Source organism: Sinohyriopsis cumingii, chromosome 5 (assembly GCF_028554795.1).
Source record: "Sinohyriopsis cumingii isolate HCF-2022 chromosome 5, ASM2855479v2, whole genome shotgun sequence".
Classification (NCBI taxonomy): Eukaryota; Metazoa; Mollusca; class Bivalvia; order Unionida; family Unionidae; genus Sinohyriopsis; species Sinohyriopsis cumingii.
Window position 1 is genome coordinate 98,149,172 of NC_142965.1, and position 22,411 is coordinate 98,171,582.

Consider the following 22,411-nt stretch of genomic DNA (forward strand, 5'->3'; position numbering starts at 1 on the left):
AATAAGGAATCTATTTAAAGGGGTTTCGATAATGCAATCAAGTAAATTATTTCTGAGATACTCTGTAATGCCTGGAGTGAATGAGTCTATGTCCTCATCTTTAATAACAGTAAGTGATACTCATTTTCTGGATTGGATTGCAATTGTTAAAGGATTGTGTTTATTGTTGCTTTGTTTTGATACTGCATTAATTATAACCCACACACCTAGCATTAGCTCTTAATTCACCTTGATGCAGTCAGTTACAACTTTTGTTATAGAGTTAATCCATTTATGTCACGGGTGTATAAAGCCTTTGGCTGTTTTTAAATAAATTGATTCTGTTTCTGTTTGGATTCATTTAACTTCATTCATTGGCGTATATATATATATATATATATATATATATATATATATATATATATATATATATATATATATATGTGTGTGTGTGTGTGTGTGTGTGTGTGTATATATATATATATATATATATATATATATATATATATATATATATATATATATATATATATATATATATATATATATATCCATATTTACTCAAATTTGCAGCCATTATTACAGTTGATTACCAGTAATGTTAATATCTTCATTACATAATATTGGCAGAAACGTCAAGAAGGGAAAGTTATAACATGGGAGGAAACAAATTTATTTGATTGAAAAAAGCAAAATTCACTTTTGGATAAGAGAAATCTTTGCAATTTATGAGCTAATACATGTACCTGTCATCTTACAATATAAATGTGAATGTTGTATGATAGATGTTTATCAATATTGTTATATAAAATTATTTTCAGATAAATGCATGCAATATTTTAAAAAGAACTACAGATAAAGAATACAATACATATAGAGTGATAGTGGGTATTTTTCCATCTTAACTTTTGACCTTGGTCTTTTGCACAAACCTGTAATGATAGGTCACTAGTCTTGAGAGACATCTTTTGTTGGCTGAAGGGATGGTCTCTCATGACAGGTTTGACTGCATTTTCCTATAATTTTAAAACTGTTTAATAGCAGTGCTATCTTACTAGCTTCTATTGCATAGCATTTACTTTCTGTGTCTAAAAGCCTCATCAATCTGATGTAAATGCATCCTCCCACAAAGTGGAGAATTGTAAATGACATCCTCCCACAGAGTGGAGAATTGTAAATACATCCTCCCACAGAGTGGAGAATTGTAAATACATCCTCCCACAGAGTGAAGAATTGTAAATGACATCCTCCCACAGAGTGGAGAATTGTAAATACATCCTCCCACAGAGTGAAGAATTGTAAATGACATCCTCCCACAGAGTGGAGAATTGTAAATACATCCTCCCACAGAGTAAAGAATTGTAAATACATCCTCCCACAGAGTGGAGAATTGTAAATACATCCTCCCACAGAGCAAAGAATTGTAAATGCATCCTCCCACAGAGTGGAGAATTGTAAATACATCCTCTCACAGAGTAAAGAATTGTAAATACATCCTCCCACAGAGTGGAGAATTGTAAATACATCCTCCCACAGAGTGGAGAATAGTAAATACATCCTCTCACAGAGTGGAGAATTGTAAATACATCCTCCCACAGAGTGGAGAATTGTAAATACATCCTCTCACAGAGTAAAGAATTGTAAGTACATCCTCCCACAGAGTGGAGAATAGTAAATACATCCTCCCACGGAGTGGAGAATTGTAAATACATCCTCCCACAGAGTAAAGAATTGTAAATGCATCCTCCCACAGAGTGGAGAATTGTAAATACATCCTCCCACAGAGTAAAGAATTGTAAATACATCCTCCCACAGAGTAAAGAATTGTAAATACATCCTCCCACAGAGTAAAGAATTGTAAATGCATCCTCCCACAGAGTGGAGAATTGTAAATACATCCTCCCACAGAGTAAAGAATTGTAAATGCATCCTCCCACAGAGTGGAGAATTGTAAATACATCCTCCCACAGAGTAAAGAATTGTAAATACATCCTCCCACAGAGTGGAGAATTGTAAATACATCCTCTCACAGAGTAAAGAATTGTAAATACATCCTCCCACAGAGTGGAGAATAGTAAATACATCCTCCCACAGAGTGGAGAATTGTAAATACATCCTCCCACAGAGTAAAGAATTGTTAATAATTGTTGCTCCGCTCACACACCTCTCATGCCCATGCAAGAACACAGTCATCTTTTTCAACTAATGTGTCATAGATTTTGACCAAAGAATATTTAGAATATTTATTTGTGATGAGTGTTTTAATCATTACGGTCTTCCCTTCAACAATATTCTATCTCCGAGTGCAACTTCATCCATTCTTTTTTAGGCCAAGAAAATAATATGTGTCTCATATTGCACTGGTTTTAAAATTAGGGTAGGCAGGTATTTTTTTAACATTATATATATATATATATATATATATGTTTGTTTTGTTATTTTTTGGTGTTTTTTTTACCATGGGGGCAAAAAGTGCTAGGGTTGGCAATAAGAAAGAGAGATGGTCAGCTGACCACAAGCACACATATGTTTTTGTTTGACCTTACCGTGTATTTGTCCCACCCTTTAGGGGTTAGGGTACACCCTTCTTCTTATCTAACTTAGTAGGAATTTATATTCCTTTCTTTTAAATAATTGATTAACCATCATTTCAGTGTTTTTCCTTTTCAACTTTTTTTATTAATAATTGTTTATGCTACTCACATCACATTGTTCTTGTGTGTGCTTCTAGAGAACTATACAAGTTTAATGAAACATCTTACAAAGGAAAGATAAGCAAATTCCTAATAAGTGAGTTAATTGTTTACCTTGTACATATGCTGGGGTGTATATAGCACACACTGTATTCAAAGCAGGCAAGTTTTGCATGTCACACAATAACATATTGTCATTATTTATTGTTGTATTTCAAATATTTTTTTATTTAAAAAATAAATTGGGACAGACTATGGGAAAGCATGGCTACAATAAGGGCCCTTGGGACATTTACCAGGCTGCCTCACATGTTCAAAGTGCACATTATATAGTCATTGTGCATTTTGCTCAGTATGGTCTAATGAAATCTGGAATCTAGCTGAACATGAACACACTTACGTTGGTGTAGAGGAATGGTTAATCCTCCTCCTCTTCTAATTTTTCAGGTTTTTCTCTGCAGAACCCCATGGGTACCACTGCAAGATGACTAAGTTTTCAGTTTGGAAGATCACTTCCTGGTCTCAGGAGCTTATGGGACTATTTAAAGAGTAGATTGCCTCCCCTCCTCTCACATCCTGGGTTGTTTGTTGCAACCTCCTGTGAGGAAGGAGCTTCTCTACACCCAACACTTCTGGTGTAGGGTACTGCACCCAATTTGAGTGGGAGGAGCAGCATCACACCTCGGTGAATGATGATTCCGACAAACTAAACTCACACATTATGTTGCCTGACCAGTCAAAAGTGATCAGTGTATGGTTACAGGTCATTGGTCAGTTTTTTCCTGTGATTGGTCAGATTATACCGGTCACCAGTCACTGGTCACTGTTCATCTCATACCGGTCACCAACTTTCCACCAGCCATTACTCACAGGCCTTATTGTAGGGGTTGGAGTTATCCCTTTCCTTGCTGTATCATGACATCCTGTGCAGGAATGAAAGTCTGCCCAGTGGATTCAGACTAGGGAGGTGGAACAGATCAGTATTGTTCTCTTTCCTATTATCACATGGAATCCACATGGAATGTGGGATCCTCCATCTCAGGGTAATTGGTGCCTTTTGCCTCCTTGGGCTACTTGATCTTTGATCCAGAGTAGATGCAATGCCATGGCTTTTGCCCCTTGTGTCCCACCATCATCTTATTATTTGGTGGCATCCACTAGAAAGGCTGGAAGTGTAGCATCATCCACAAAAGACAAGTGGTCTCATCTTCCTCCTGAAACTTATTCTGCATATAGAGCCACAATTCACCATGAAGAACAACAGGCAGTAGTACTGAGTGCTTATGTGTCACTTCCATTGACAAGCAGTGATGCCCAGCCAATCTCCTGCTTGGAGTGTACTAGATAGTAATGCCCTATCATTCCTTGTTGTCTCCAATGTGTTCAAGATAGAAGCAGCTCCACTGACACCTACAAGACCCACCATTTCCTCTCAGTTGGATAAGAAGGAGGAGATCTGGTCCATGGATAAGATGGTAAGCTTTATTTACTGCCTCTTACCCATGGATTTGTGATGAAAGCCATCTGGTGCACAGTCCAAGAAGATCCTTTCTATTTTGGAAAATATCTTTGAGGCTCAACCACCACCAGCTCTCTAACTTCTTCCTCATTTCTTCATGATAGAGTAAATTTCACAGAGGTTTTCAACAGCCCAAGACAAAGCTCAGCAACATAGAGGGTGCTCTTTTTCTGTCTTTACCTTGAGACCTATAGTCCCTTTTTTAGTTAGTGGGTAAATGTCCTGAAATGACCTATTCAGGCTCCACAGTTGGATGCTGGTTTGCTCCATGTGGGTATCTCAACTGGAGCCTGTGCTTTCCTTCCCATAAAAAACAATTGAAGCTATTGAAAAGAAGGCCTGGATTTTCTTCATCATAGTTTCTCATGCTGACTGTTTTTCAGCAATTTCATTTAGTACACTGAAGACGGCTGCACTAATCCAGCTGCATTACAATACATGTTAGAAGCTGTGGCCAAGGCAACCATGCACACGCTTTCTTGCCACAGTGGCATTATTTGCTGAACTGCTGTATATTCCTTGTGATGTTGTGTTGGACTCCTTGAAAGTAAATGTATCAAATCATCATACAGCAGAACCTGTATTGAGAAACCACCTCTCATGAGAGACCAGGTTCTTAAAGCACAGATTTATTGATCATATAGTGTTATGACCAGTATTGAGAGACCATCAACCTTGAGGGATCGAGTTTTTAAAGCTCAGATTTATTGATCATATAGTGTTATGACCTGTATTAGCAAAGTGTTATGACCTGTATTGACAAAGTGTTATGACCTGTATTGAAAGACCATCTGTCTTGAGATACCATAGTTTTTGACAGAAGGGTTGATCTTTCAAGACATGTTCAAACATGCATATTTAATTTTTTTAGAAAATGTGTACCAAGCATTTGCTGGTATTAAATGTGTTTAAGAGCTTGATGGTCTTTTCCTCTGCTACCATGTACCCCACAAAATTATACATTTTGAATCAGTACTAAACTGCTACCATATACCTCACAAAATTATACAACACTAAATTGTTACCACATACCACTCAAAATCAAACATTTTAAATCTGGGCTGAACCATGGTGTATTTCCAGTGGTCAGTACCAAATACCAAAATGTCAGTAATCTCCAAGGAACCAGATGTGAAATTTTTTGGAAATAACTATCACTAAAAAATTCCAGCAAACATTGTCGTTTTTGGAATCTGTATTTTATAATGTATATTATATGATTTTCATTAACAAATACATATTTAATACATCTTTGAATTATTCATGCAACTACTGCTAAATACATGTAATAATAATAATAATAATAATAATAATAATAACAATAATAATAATAATAATAATAATAATAATAATAATAATAATAACAATAATAATAATAATAATAATAATAATAATAATAACAATAATAATAATAATAATAATAATAATAATAATAATAATAACAATAATAATAATAATAACAATAATAATAATAATAATAACTTTAAAGAGGGGGACACTGTTGCATGGAACTTATCCTTATGGCCCTCTTATATATGCATATTTACGTTCAGCATACATGTACACTCACACACTCACACACACACTAATATGTTACATTTATATAGGGACATTATAAACAGAAAATTTTAATGAACATGCTCCAACTAGGTGCATTGTTTATATACAGTACAAAAATAATGACCCAACAAAGTGGAAGGTAAGTGAATTTGTACTTAAGTTGTAATCAAACAGGTTCCACTTTTCATCCACTGAATTACATTATAATTAAATGCATTTTTATTTGTACTTTCTCTCATTTCTTTTGGGATTCTGTTTCAAATTAGTGACCATGAAAATTGAAACCTTTTCTTAAAGAGTGAGTGACTTACAAATACTTACAAAATAATGTCGTAGTTTGCCTGAATAAATTTTGATGTTGTCTTGGAGTTCCTGCAATTCTACCAACGGTCTAAATTATGAGTTTTCCACTGTACATTTTATTTTTTATTTTCCAGGCTTTCTTTCCATACCACATACAGGTTGTATTCCTTCTGGAGCCACACGGATTCTTCCAGAGAGCGTTTTCTGATTTCCGATCAAAATTTAAAGAGGAACTTGAATTTAAGGTTAGAGATTCATTAACATGTTAATATAAGACAAAGAGATTTAGATAGGTGTTAAGTTTAGGCAAAGAAATCTAAACAGGTGTTAATTTAAGACAAAGAAATTTAGACAGGTGTAAATTTAAGGCAAAGAAATTTGAGTATTTGAAGGTGCTGTAAATAAACTTGTTATTTTTTCACTACTGTGTTTGACATTTGGGGAAAAAATTCTAAAAGTAAGAACTTTAAATACCTTATTTGCTTCCATTGCAAATTGCACTTACCCCAGACTGCCATTACATTAGAAGTTGGCAGATCTGAGTCTGTGCAGTTTGCTATGAGTATTCTGAAGAACAAAAAATACACTCAAATCTAGAGGTACATTATAGCAGAACAGGGTCAATATTGTTGACAGTTGGACTCAACTTATAAGTAATTATATATGGTAGTCATGATGCTACTTTTTTAATATCAGTGTAATTCAATCAGTTCTTGTATGGTACATAGGTGTCAATTTGCATGGCATAGCTGAAAATAACAGTTTAGTGGATAATTGATTTTTATGGATTGTGCTATGACTCCATGAGTTTAGTTGATAATTAATTTTTATGGATTGGGGTATGACTCTATGAGTTTAGTTGATAATTAATTTTTATGGATTGGGGTATGACTCCATGAGTTTAGTTGATAAATAATTTTTATGGATTGGGGTATGACTCCATGAGTTTAGTTGATAATTAATTTTTATGGATTGGGGTATGACTCCATGAGTTTAGTTAATAATTAACTTTTATGGATTGGGGTATGACTCTATGAGTACTCTATGAGTTCAGCCGTATAATTATTTGTTAGATTTTTATGGATTGGGGTATATCTCCATGAGTTTAGTCGGATAATTGTTTGTTTGATTTTTATGGAGTGGGGTATGACTCTACGAGTTTAGTTGATAATTAATTTTTATGGGTTGGGGTATGACTCCATAAGTTTAGCCAGATAATTGTTTTGTTTGATTCTTATGGATAGGGGTATGACTCCATGAGTTTAGTTGATAGTGAATTTTTATGGATTGGGCTATGACTCCATGAGTTTAGTTGATAAATAATTTTTATGGATTGGGGTATGATTCCATGAGTTTAGCCATATAATTGTTTGGTTGATTTTTATGGATTGGGGTATGACTCATTGAGTTTAGCCAAATAATTGGTTGATTTTTATGGATTGGGGTATGACTCCATGAGTTTAGCCAAATAATTGTTTATTTGATGTTTATGGATTCGGATATGACTCCATGAGTGTAGCCAGATAATTGTTTGTTTGATTTTTATGGATTGGGGTATTACTCCATGAGTTTAGCCAGATAATTGTTTGTTTGATTTTTATGGATTGGGGTATGACTCCATGAATTTAGTTGATAATGAATTTTTATGGATTGGGGTATGACTCCATGAGTTTATCCAGATAATTGTTTCTTTGATTTTTATGGATTGGGGTATGACTCCATGAGTTTAGTTGATAATTAATTTTTATGGATTGGGGTATGACTCCATAAGTTTAGCCAGATAATTGTTTTTTGATTTTTATGGATTGGGTTATGAATCCATAAGTTTAGTTGATAATTAATTTTTATGGATTGGGGTATGACTTCATGAGTTTAGTTGGTAATGAATTTTTATCGATTGGGGTATGACTCCATGAGTTTAGTTGATAATGAATTTTTATTGATTGGGGTATGACTCCATGAGTTTAGTCGATAATTAATTTTTATGGATTGGGGTATGACTCCATGAGTTCAGCCATATAATTATTTGTTTGAATTTTATGGATTGGGGTATGACTCCAAGAGTTTAGCCAGATAATTGTTTCTTTGATTTTTATGGATTGGGGTATGACTCCATGAGTTTAGTTGATAATTAATTTTTATGGATTTGGGTATGACTCCATAAGTTTAGCCAGATAATTGTTTTGTTTGATTCTTATGGATAGGGGTATGACTCCTTGAGTTTAGCTGATAATGAATTTTTATGGATTGGGCTATGACTCCATGAGTTTAGTCAATAATTAATTTTTATGGAATGGGGTATGACTCCATGAGTTTAGTTGATAAATAATTTTTATGGATTGCGGTATGATTCCATGAATTTAGCCAGATAATTGTTTGTTTGATTTTTATGGATTGGGGTATGACTCATTGAGTTTAGCCAAATAATTGTTTGATTTTTATGGATTGGGTTATGACTCCATGAGTTTAGCCAAATAATTGTTTGTTTGATGTTTATGGATTCAGATATGACTCCATGAGTTTAGCCAGATAATTGTTTGTTTGATTTTTATGGATTGGGGTATGACTCCATGAGTTTAGCCAGATAATTGTTTCTTTGATTTTTGAATTCAACGTTCAAAGCCATCTTGAAAGTCATAAACATTGGCCCACACACAAATGATATGAAATTGACAGCAATGTCACATCATAACTCTAATACGATGCACAGTAACATAACATTTACTAGTATTGAACAAAAGTATGTTATAGGACACAATAACATAACAATTAACAATATTGATCAGTGCATTATGAACAAATGAAAAAATTTGCAGCATGTTCTAAATTACTTATCCATTTTCATTGTATCATGGTACATTTTAAGGGGAAGTATAAATGATCACATGTAAATTCATATTGAACATTCCTGAGAGACTGTTTTTCAGTCGTTACATCTGTGAATACTTAAACATGTAGATTCAGTGTGACAGGATGATAAAAACCGGATATTTATTGTGGGTATCATTCCTCCTGATAGTTATCAGGAGAACCTCAGACCAAAGTGTCAGAAAGTTACCTACTTGTAAGAGACCCTTAAAAAAAATGAAATCGGAAAAATTCTCTTTTTCTGTACAGGTTGTTTCTATCAGTTCTCCAGAAGAGATGTTTGAGTATGTTGATGCCAGTCAGATGACTTCTGAGTTTGGGGGCAGCATCCAGTTTGACCCCATCGAATGGACACAGCATCGATCTGTAAGTAGAGTAGTTGCAGGTGTTTACTAGTATGATGCTGCAGTTGTTTTATGATGACAGTCATAATTCAAGTCCCCTTGTTACTTCAGCTGCCTTCCAATGACTTCATAATCAGAGTTGAGCCTGATGTTGCCAGTCTTGCCTGTTGTTGCCAGTCTTGCCTGTTGTTGCCAGTCTTGTTGTGTAAATCATTATCAGGCTTGGGCCGTTAAGTTGTTATGGTTTTTTATGATCAGATACCTAATTGTTGAAATAATATACAACGGAAGCAAGTGCAATGAAATACCTCAGTACGAGAATCCCCTCCAAGTTTCTTTTTTTTGGGGTGGGGTGGGGTCTTTAATATCATAATTTTTTTCAGTAAACTGAAACCCTTCAGCTCCAAAGACTGAAAGAAATTTTGATCCCAAACTTGTGTTTTACTCTTGATAACATCCCATAAAACTGAAACTCACTTCAAACTTGGAGTTGTTATTGACCTGCTAAATTCAGAAGCCACAAGTACCAGAGTGGTCTAGTGCACTCACCGTTCCGGATCACTGCCATCTCACTGCTGTCTGTGTGGGTTTGAGTCTCAGGCTTGGCTAACGTTGGTATTTGAGAAAGCTTGCCAGTAGCTTCTTGCGGGTCAGTGGTTCTTCCCAGAGTTTTCCAGTGTTCTTCCTCCCAGTTGTCTGGCTGCCATATATACCATATCTTCTGCTGAAAAATGGCATTAAACCCTATAGCAACAACAACTGCCTGCTAAATTCACATAAACATGCATGGCCAGATAATTTACGATCAGCCCATTTTGTAGGTTAGAAAATGACCCAAGGGCACACAGTTAAAAGAACACTTGACATGCACAACAATATAGATTAAATCAGACAATAGGATAATCTGAAGTCTTTGCATCATAACTAGAGCAGCTTTAAAGGTAAATTGTTAATAACTATAGTACAAGTCACAGGGGTGATGTATGCACAATTATTCATTTTAAATTTAATATAAATTGTTTTTTAACACTACTTTTCTTTAACCAAAGTCTGTTCAATCCTGATTATTGAATTCTCTCCACCTATACTGTCATCAGGAAACTTCCAGACAAAAATTATCGATCTCTTTGGTTTTTTCACAATGGTGGCCATGTGCTATACATGGGTAAGAAAAAAGGAACTTTGAGTGTAATTGTCGCAGTAAAGGGCAGTACAGATTTGTTTATCTATATATGTAGCTTTCATTGTGACACCACAGCATGTGACATTCAATCCAGATTGTACTGGATCACACCATTAGGTTCATTTCATCCAAAAATATCTACATACTTTAACATTGATTTTGCTGTATGCACTTCTTGGGGCATCTGAATAATGACCTTCCATAGGAATTTGGATGTATGAGAATTCAAATGAAGTGAATCAGGGTTGGTCCTGGCTTTTAAAAAGTTGTCGCCAAAAAATAATCGGCAATCTCAATATTTTGTCGCCAGTTTTAAAATAATGTCGCCAGAACAAGTAGTGAATATTTTTCCAAATCTATTAATGTAATAGGCAATGAAAATTGAGAAAGATGGGATAGTTATTACTTTATTGGCAACAAGCAATGCAGCTATAATATTACAAAATAAAATCATTATATGACTGTTTTGCACTATTAAAGTGTTATAGAAGGTCACATGATGATCCGTCGTGATTTTAGGGCTGCCCATTTGTTGAATGTAGATTGTAGTAAGCCACAAAGACAGTGTTCCTCATGGCACTGATAATAGCATTTTAAATTTTATTAATAGCAGCGTTCTTTGCTTCTTCCATGGTCTTTGCATCCCTTATCAGCTAAAGTACTATTGTCATCTGAAAAAAATGCGTTATCAAATGTAAAATATCTACTTTCCTGACATGTACGGTGTCTCTCTTATTTTTTAATAGAAACATCAGGTATTAAGCAAATCTATATAATGTATATTATTTTCTAAATAACAGTTTTGTAAGGGACTTTAGTTAATGACATTTAATACAAAACCCTATGATCGTTCTTTGCAATGTAAGATAAATGATGTATAATGCAACCATCGATTTCATGCATTCATTAATTATCCCCCCCCCCTTTTTATGGCTAGCTTCACAAAGTACATTTCTGTCAACCAGGAGATCAGAAATTTATTTTTTTCTGCACTTTACATGCATTGCTTATAGTGAATTGCTTCCTAAATTCCATGAATGATCACTGCATGCTGTAGAATTTTTCTCAACAAGCAAACAAGGATCTCCATTCCCACCAATGAAACTTACACGAGTCAGCATGACCTGGCATTACTGTACCATATATATAAGCATTGATTACCATCATTAAACTTAAAGAAGGAATGAAGAAACATCTTACAGTTCATATGTGCCCCCAAAAAACTAATTTGGAAAACATTTGTTTTTGAGTCAGCAGTGTTATATGCATATACTAGTGAACAATAAGGAAATAAGGCAGGATATAAAATGTGGGAAATAGTTATCACATGCGTGGTAGCTTGATACAACATTTGAACTGTTAACATAAATTCACACCCATTTTAGGCATTGTTAGTTAAAACAAATAGGGCATGATTTATTTTTGTCAATCAGTTCACTCACTGTAGAATAAGCGGTTTCTTTGAAGTATGTTGAAGAGGCTTAAGTCTAACCTTCCGCTATTGTATTAAATATGAAATGGGTGCACTTTGGGTGTGTGTCTAATAACGCACTCCACAGGGAGAAACGGCGTCTTCTTTTTGAGAATTTCACTGTATTGGACCCAAAAAATCTGAGAATATTTAGTGAAAATGATGCTTATAAGTGCCTCAAAAAACTTCCTGATGGTAGGTCCCAATCTGCGTGTTTTGGGATTCAATCTCCTGACATGACTTTTGAAAAGATTTAATTTTTGCTTGACACGCTAGAATAACTGTATGGTATGAACTAAATTTATTCAACGACTATTTGAATTCTTTGGAAGTTAATGAATTCTTACTGTACATTTGAAACATCAACACAGATGGGGCATTTTTTGTTGGAATGTATTCAGATTTCTTGGATCTATTGGAATTGATTGGATGTTTGCAAAATAGAAATTCATTCACTATGCTCTGTGTTAATTTAATTCATTCACTCTTGTATTTTGAGAAATAAATTCTTGTTTCTGCTATTTCTTGTTGGGTAGATTAAGTCCCTGCAGTCACAGCATGGGATTGACGGCAAAAGTAAAAGATCAATGAGCAAAGTTAACATATATTACTTGCCCTGCCTGGATTCCTGTTTGGTGACACTCCTTCTTGAAAATATGACAACCAGTTGTAAATGAATTGACAACTTGTGCCTTGATACATATATCACAAAACATATGCTTTAACTTTTGTATCCTATCTCAGCTATGGATGCCCAAGTTTTCAGCTGTCGAGAAATTTGTGGGAACTTTTGACCTGATGATTGTGGTTATGGTGTTGCACTTGAAGCATTACTACCATCACTACATGTAGATGATGTTTGACTGTCAGGTATAACACCAGGTATAACATCAGGTATAACATCAGGTATAACACCAGGTATAACATCAGGTATAACACCAGGTATAACATCAGGTATAACACCAGGTATAACATCAGGCTCAGTGACCGTGCTATCTGATGAATTTGCACTAAATCCAAATGCTGTTGATTTCGTTAACTTACTCTTAGGATGAGATGATGAACATGCAATGTCTCACTTATGTTTACCCATAATGTTGCACTGTTGACAGTACATAATTCTGATTGAGATTTTTTCCATTTGCTTTGTATTTTTACACAGCAATCAGTACTTCAAAGGTAATCAGTTTTCTCTGAAGTTTCAGCAAAACTATTTTATTGGTATATTTAAAAAAAAACAACAGAAGGATTAGCCTTCATTCAATTAATTGCAGCTATATGTATTTCTGTTTGTCTTCAGAGTCGGTTGATTGTAGATATAGTCAGGTAGCATGACTGAGTGTATCACAGCATACATTACTCAGGCCAGATGTCAGCATAAGCAGATTATGATGTAACAATGCACTGTAAAAATGGGTTTGTCAATATGAACAAAGGATTTGTTTATGTAACAGATTCCAGTGCATTGTGTATCCAAGTGTGTGGTTTCCTTTTGCAGTCCCTTTGAATTTCTCCACTTCAAATCCATGATTGTGTGTACAAATTAAACAGCCAGAAAGGCTGTTGGCAAAAAAATTGCCAGATCATATGTCTTGTCACCAATAAGGAAAAAACTTCACAATTTGTGACATTGACGAAGCCCAGGAAGATCCCTGAGTGAATACTTGGCACTTAAAGGTATGTGGAATCAAACTCTAAAAAATGACACCCTTACTGAAATAGTCTTGTGTTGAATGCCTACAAGACCTGTGTGACTTTTACTAGAAAAATGCTTGTAGATAAGCCATTTAAGAAAGATTATATTTGTCTGTGGGGACTTTGTATTGCTGTAATTGTTTACATTGTTATATGTTATATATGATTGTGTTAACTTGCATCATGATGCATGGGTCAGATTATGTTAATAATAATAATAATAATAATAATAATACCTTATTTAAAGAGGGTAACACAGTTAGCTAAGAACTAATCTTCCTTGATGCCCTCATACAAAGGAATTTATTTATTTTAGCTGCATCTCTGTGTTGACTTGCATCATGATGCATGGGTCAGATTATGTTAACTTGCATCGTGATGCTTGGGTCAGAATTTGTTAACTTTCATCATGATGCATGGGTCAGATTATGTTAACTTGCATCATGATGTGTCAGACTTTCATCATGATGCATGGGTCAGAATATGTTAACTTACATCATGATGCATGGGTCAGATTATGTTAACTTGCATCATGATGCATGGGTCAGATTATGTTGACTTGCATCATGATGCATGGGTCAGAATATGTTAACTTACATCATGATGCATGGGTCAGATTATGTTAACTTGCATCATGATGTGTCAGACTTTCATCATGATGCATGGGTCAGAATATATTAACTTACATCATGATGCATGGGTCAAATTATGTTAACTTGCATCATGATGCATGGGTCAGATTATATTGACTTGCATCATGATGCATGGGTCAGAATATGTTAACTTACATCATGATGCATGGGTCAGATTACATTGACTTGCATCATGATGCATGGGTCAGATTATGTTAACTTGCATCATGATGCAAGGGTCAGAATATGTTAACTTGCATCATGATGCATGGGTCAAATTATGTTGACTTGCATCATGATGCATGGGTCAGATTATATTAACTTGCATCATGATGTGTCAGACTTTCATCATGATGCATGGGTCAGAATATGTTAACTTACATCATGATGCATGGGTCAGATTATGTTAACTTGCATCATGATGCAAGGGTCAGAATATGTTAACTTGCATCATGATGCATGGGTCAAATTATGTTGACTTGCATCATGATGCACGGGTCAGATTATATTAACGTGCATCATGATGTGTCAGACTTTCATCATGATGCATGGGTTAGATTATGTTAACTTGCATCATGATGCATGGGTCAGATTATGTTAACTTGCATCATGATGCTTGGGTCAGATTATATTAACTTGCATCATGATGTATGGGTCAGATTATATTAACTTGCATCATGATGCATGGGTCAGATAATGTTAACTTGCATCATGATGCATGGGTCAGATAATGTTAACTTGCATCATGATGCTTGGGTCAGGTTATATTGACTTGCATCATGATGCATGAGTCAGATTATATTAACTTGCATCATGATGCATGGGTCAGATTATGTTAACTTGCATCATGATGCATGGGTCAGATAATGTTAAACTTCCATCATGATGCATGGGTCAGATTATGTTGACTTGCATCATGATGCATGGGTCAGATTATACTGACTTGCATCATGATGCATGGGTCAGATTACATTGACTTGCATCATGATGCATGGGTCAGATAATGTTAAACTTGCATCATGATGCTTGGGTCAGATTATGTTGACTTGCATCATGATGCATGGGTCAGATTACATTGACTTGCATCATGATGCATGGGTCAGATTATATTAACTTGCATCATGATGCATGGGTCAGATTATATTAACTTGCATCATGATGCATGGGTCAGATAATGTTAACTTGCATCATGATGCATGGGTCAGATAATGTTAACTTGCATCATGATGCATGGGTCAGATTACATTGACTTGCATCATGATGCATGGGTCAGATAATGTTACCTTGCATCATGATGCATGGGTCAGAATATGTTAACTTGCATCATGATGCATGGGTCAGATTATGTTAACTTGCATCGTGATGCTTGGGTCAGAATATGTTAACTTTCATCATGATGCATGGGTCAGATTATGTTAACTTGCATCATGATGTGTCAGACTTTCATCATGATGCATGGGTCAGAATATGTTAACTTACATCATGATACATGGGTCAGATTATGTTAACTTACATCATGATGCATGGGTCAGATTATGTTAACTTGCATCATGATGCTTGGGTCAGATTATATTAACTTGCATCATGATGCATGGGTCAGATAATGTTAACTTGCATCATGATGCATGGGTCAGATAATGTTAACTTGCGTCATGATGCATGGGTCAGATTACATTGACTTGCATCATGATGCATGGGTCAGATTATGTTAACTTACATCATGATGCATGGGTCAGATTATATTAACTTGCATCATGATGCTTGGGTCAGATTATATTAACTTGCATCATGATGCATGGGTCAGATTATGTTGACTTGCATCATGATGCATGGGTCAGATTATATTAACATGCATCATGATGCATGGGTCAGATTATATTAACTTGCATCATGATGCATGGGTCAGATTATGTTGACTTGCATCATGATGCATGGGTCAGATTATATTAACTTGCATCATGATGCATGGGTCAGATTATGTTGACTTGCATCATGATGCATGGGTCAGATTATATTAACTTGCATCATGATGCATGGGTCAGATTATGTTGACTTGCATCATGATGCATGGGTCAGATAATGTTAACTTGCATCATGATGCAAGGGTCAGAATATGTTAACTTGCATCATGATGCATGGGTCAAATTATGTTGACTTGCATCATGATGCATGGGTCAGATTATATTAACTTGCATCATGATGTGTCAGACTTGCATCATGATGCATGGGTCAGATTATGTTAACTTGCATCATGATGCATGGGTCAGATAATGTTAACTTGCATCATGATGCTTGGGTCAGGTTATATTGACTTGCATCATGATGCACGGGTCAGATTATATTAACTTGCATCATGATGCATGGGTCAGATTATGTTAACTTGCATCATGATGCATGGGTCAGATAATGTTAAACTTCCATCATGATGCATGGGTCAGATTATGTTGACTTGCATCTTGATGCATGGGTCAGATTACATTGACTTGCATCATGATGCATGGGTCAGATTATGTTAATTTGCATCATGATGCATGGGTCAGATTACATTGACTTGCATCATGATGCATGGGTCAGATTATGTTAAACTTCCATCATGATGCATGGGTCAGATTATGTTGACTTGCATCTTGATGCATGGGTCAGATTACATTGACTTGCATCATGATGCATGGGTCAGATTATGTTGACTTGCATCTTGATGCATGGGTCAGATTACATTGACTTGCATCATGATGCATGGGTCAGATTATGTTAATTTGCATCATGATGTGTCAGACTTTCATCATGATGCATGGGTCAGAATATGTTAACTTACATCATGATGCATGGGTCAGATTATGTTAACTTGCATCATGATGCATGGGTCAGATTACATTGACTTGCATCATGATGCATGGGTCAGATTATATTAACTTGCATCATGATGCATGGGTCAGATTACATTGACTTGCATCATGATGCATGGGTCAGATTATATTAACTTGCATCATGATGCATGGGTCAGATTATGTTAACTTGCATCGTGATGCTTGGGTCAGAATATGTTAACTTTCATCTTGATGCATGGGTCAGATTATGTTAACTTGCATCATGATGTGTCAGACTTTCATCATGATGCATGGGTCAGAATATGTTAACTTACATCATGATGCATGGGTCAGATTATGTTAACTTGCATCATGATGCATGGGTCAGATTATGTTGACTTGCATCATGATGCATGGGTCAGATTATATTAACTTGCATCATGATGCATGGGTCAGATTATATTAACTTACATCATGATGCATGGGTCAGATAATGTTAAACTTGCATCTTGATGCATGGGTCAGATTATGTTGACTTGCATCATGATGCATGGGTCAGATAATGTTAAACTTGATCATGATGCATGGGTCAGATTATGTTAACTTGCATCATGATGCAAGGGTCAGAATATGTTAACTTGCATCATGATGCATGGGTCAAATTATGTTGACTTGCATCATGATGCATGGGTCAGATAATGTTAACTTGCATCATGATGCTTGGGTCAGGTTATATTGACTTGCATCATGATGCATGGGTCAGATTATATTAACTTGCATCATGATGCATGGGTCAGATTATGTTAACTTGCATCATGATGCATGGGTCAGATAATGTTAAACTTGCATCATGATGCATTGGGTCAGATTATGTTGACTTGCATCATGATGCATGGGTCAGTTTACATTGACTTGCATCTTGATGCATGGGTCAGATTACATTGACTTGCATCATGATGCATGGGTCAGATTATGTTGACTTGCATCTTGATGCATGGGTCAGATTACATTGACTTGCATCATGATGCATGGGTCAGCAGCAGGGAAGTTCTACAGACCAGACGGTTCCACCAAAATAAAGCCTCCTACGAGAACTTTCTCCGTAGAAGCCTCAGATTTCAAAAATAAGCCTTCCTGCGAGAATTAATTTGTGTAAATTCACTCCCGACTGCAATTTTTTGTGTGCAAATTCAATGATTCCAAACAAGTATTTTAGGGGGGGGGGGAATTTATTCTGGTGTCGACGAAGTTTGCAAAGTTTGGCTGCTGATCCTAATTTTACCTCGCATTAAAACAATATAGTTGAAAATAATATGAGTCGGAAAGCTAGTAGAGTTGGAGAGCCTCATTCTGCCAGATTAGCGCGAGAAGAATTAGCGGCAGTGAAGAAGCTTATCCCGACAAAACAATTATTTAAGAAAAAAGTTCGTGATTACGAAGATTCTCAATATCATCTCGGTGAGATATCGTCGAAATTGTTGAGTCCAGTCACTGGAGCAATCGAGCAAGTCGCATACGGCGACGAAAAGAAGGATAAGGAACTTAGGAAGCGCGGGCTTATTCCTATGACAAGAAACATCGAGCAATACACTAGAGCGGTTCCGGGTCGGCTTGACCAAATTCGTCAAGAACAAGCGCGAACGCGGCAAGAACAAGCACAAACACGAGTACGAGCACAAGTACAAAAGCTACAGGGACAAATACAGCAGGCACGAACAAAATCGCAAGTACAAGCACAAACACAAGCGCTGCGAGAACAATTGCAGCAAGAACAAACACAATTGCCTCAAGAACCAGAGCAAGAAGAGGAAGAAGAAGAAGAAGAAGAAGAAGAAGAAGAAGAAAAGAAAAGCAGTAGATTACCTCGGGAAGTAATAAAAGATAAATTTACCGATGATGGTTGGAAAACAATGGAAAATCAATTCGAATTATCTGGCAAAAATATTGATGAACTCGGTGCATTTGCCGAGGATACCTTTAATTATAGATCGAAATTTTTAACAAGTGACGGATTAAAAAAAATTAAATCGCGAGATGCTTGGTTCAGGAATATATACCGAGCTAAACTTAATATAGATAAGATATCTCCTGGTGACCAAATTTTTCGCCGATTTCAAAGATCTGCACAGGATAGATACACGTATAATATGAGTCAACCTCGGGGGGGAAGAAAATCTGAATCTTCGAAACCAACGAAAATACCACAAATAAAATCTCCCGATACATCTCAGGTACTTTCCCCAATAGAGAAAACAACCAATATCTCAGGAAAATTTCCTCACCAACATTTTGAAAAAGATGCCATCGATTATTTTAACACCGACGAGGATACCTTAATTAACGTTGCCAGAATTGACTTTGATAAACGAGAGAAATACATGAAACCCGGACAAGTTGATAGATTTGCTAAAGGAAATTGGATCCCCGCGGTATATTTTGCTTCAAAAAAACAACCCGTCAATTTTGATGACCCGGGTTACCAAGATTTTATGGGAAAAATAATACAAAAAAATGAAGAAGAAAAAGAAGAAGAGGAGGAATTCGAGGAATCGTTATCGCCATCGTCATTTTCAAAACCAAAAACAGGAAGCGGATATACCGTTTGCCCTGACAGTGTTGTCAACGACGTGTCTCGCCTCGAGGTATTAATCGGAGGAAAACGAGCCGGAAATAACTCCCATGAAATAATCAACGAAGCCTCAGATATTTGTCAGCGATTATTCCGCGGTGGTGTCATTGATTCTCACATTTACAAGGAACTTGTCGATGAGCTCATCGATTAAAACAACACAATTGAAATAACATGATTGTTCACAAACATCAGCGCAGACCCAAACAGGTCCGCGTAGTAAACTCTCGATTGCCCGTATACAGATATATCCACGGTAATGGATTCGGCGATATTATTGGAAGTCTTTTTACGCGAATAATACCTAAAATCGGACCCATGATCAAACAGCTCGGGTTAAAAGCAATAGGAAAGATCGGCGAGACTGCCGTTTCTGGTATCGGTAATTTGGCCAGTAAAGGCTTCAATATTGTCAAAAGTAAAATATTAAATTTAGTGCGAAAAAAACAACCCGTCAAATTACCTATCACCAGAGAAATGCCACCCGAAGTCAGCAAAGTCATAAACGACGCGGCAAATAAAAAAATAAACGATCTAGCAAAGGAAGTTGCTAAGACAAATATAGCGCAGGAAGTTGCTAAGACAAATCTCGCAAATGAAGTTGCTAAGACAAATCTCGCAAATGAAGTTGCTAATACAAGTTTTATTTCAGGCAGTGGTCTTCGTTTTAGATGATATTCTTAATAATAATGTTCGCACAAGTGTCAAATGAAGTGTTCGACATGGACGAGCCTGTAGGCAGAGACACATCCGTGCGGGATTTCCAGTATTTCTCGTACGATGCAGTTGACCCAAATACACCTAATCGCTTGGAAATTCAAGTTCACGATACAACAAGGTATTTTCTTCCATCCGAGGCATATATCGAAGTTGTTGGGAAAATCAAGAAAAACGATAATACCGACTATGGGGCAGATTTAAAAATTGGATTTGTCAACAACGGCATCATGGCATTATTCAAGAGCGCCACTTACATGATCGATGGAAGAGAGATTGAATCAATTACAGATAACGTTGATATAGCAACGACGATTATAGGCCTAGCGAGATACTCGGATGATTTTACCAGATCAGCTGGTCCTAGCATAATGTTCGCCAAAGATAATTCTAATAACGCTGATCATATCCAGTATATCGTCAGGAGACCGAATAATAACGCTGGTGCTGCTGCTGCTGACGTCGAAGATATGATTATTAATACCAATCCCAATTATAACCTTGGATTTGCCACGCGGAGAGCTATGTTAAGTGGAGTTGAACGAAGATTTTCCTGTGCAATTCCACTATCTCACATTTTTGGATTTTGCAGACATTTCAGGAAAGTTATTTACGGAGCAAAACACACGATAACTTTCGTTCGAGACGCTGCTGGCAGTGACAAAGCTATCTGGAGAGACGCTGTTACTGTTGTTGATGAAGGTAAGGTATTACTAACTAAATTTACCCTGTGGATGCCAGCGATAACCCCATCGATACTCGAGGAAGAAAAATTATTATCATTCATGAATCAAGGTGGAAAATCCGTCATGTCCTGGTTGACAACGATGACCGATTCCTGCGATGTTAATATCAACGGAATATTTACCTGGCGAATTGCGTCACAACAAGGTGTTTCGGCACCTAGGCATATCTTCGTTGCTCTTCAAGCCGCAGACAGATACGATCAAACTCACAGTCATATGATATTCGACAAATTCGCGGCAACAAACATTTCACTGAGAATAAACGGCCAACAAGAACCATCAGAGGAAATAGCCATCGATTTTGAAAGTTTCTCAACTGCCCGCGCATATCATCGCTTGCTAAGTTTCATGGGTCGCGATCAAAATATCGATACCGGATTGCAAATATCACAGCTAGATTTTAATAAACTTTATCCCATCTATTACTTTTCCTTGGAGCATCTTGATTTGGTAAAACAATCCGTTGTTGATATTCATTTCAAAGCTAGAATTAACACAGCCGGAGCAGCAAGAGCTATCGCGGTAATCCTCAGCGATAGAACAATGATCTTGGAGGGAATCAGCGGTAAAATGAGAGTCATCGATGCTCCCGTCGAAAGAATGTGACAAATTCTAAATTTAGATTAAGTGATTATTAATATGCCATACGAACACGTCAGCGTAACTCTGACCCCGGGTCAGATAAAAAAGCTCCAAGCAGCAACAGCAAGGCGAAGCGGCTTGAATTTAACCCTGAAAAACGATCAGATTCACGGTGGGCCTAACAAACTGTCGCTAACTAGAAGTCAACGTGAACGATTTACCAAGGCCAAATCAGCAAATTCTGGCGTTCATGTGAGCCTTTCCATAGGCGCCATCAGAGATATGGTCAAAACAGGCGGATTTCTTCCTTTTCTCCCTCTGATAAAAATGGCCCTTCCGATTATTGGAAAGACATTAGGATTAGGCGCGCTCTCGGGCATAGGTTCCAAATTAGGAGAAAAAGTGGTGGGAGGACGATACGGTAAAAAAAAGGGAGGGTTACTTCCCGCCCTCTCTCCGCTAATCGAGAGAATGTTGCAAAAACGGCAAAAAGGATCCGGTCTTTATCTAAGACGACCCCCGTACGGATCCGGCCTAAGATTAGCACGGCCTATTCAAATTTAGATCTAATCAACGAAGCAAAGAAAAAAAAAAAAAAATTTTTCAGAGGCGTATTTATGCGAGATCAACTACCAAACAAACCAAACCCTACCGAGACGGGAATAATAAACCTCGATAAAAAT

At 36.5% G+C, this 22,411-nt stretch overlaps 1 protein-coding gene across 3 annotated transcripts in view; it reads left to right on the top strand.

Annotated features, from left to right (window-relative positions):
• The window catches only part of LOC149799844 (guanine nucleotide exchange factor DBS-like), a 202,679-nt gene that overhangs the window by 54,549 nt on the left and 125,719 nt on the right, over window positions 1-22,411 (top strand). For all 3 annotated transcript variants that reach the window (XM_089959262.1, XM_089959263.1, XM_089959265.1), the window contains 2 exons: window positions 6,189-6,299; window positions 9,172-9,288. In XM_089959262.1, coding sequence (XP_089815388.1) covers window positions 6,189-6,299; window positions 9,172-9,288 — 228 coding nt within the window. The remainder of the gene's footprint in view (window positions 1-6,188; window positions 6,300-9,171; window positions 9,289-22,411) is intronic.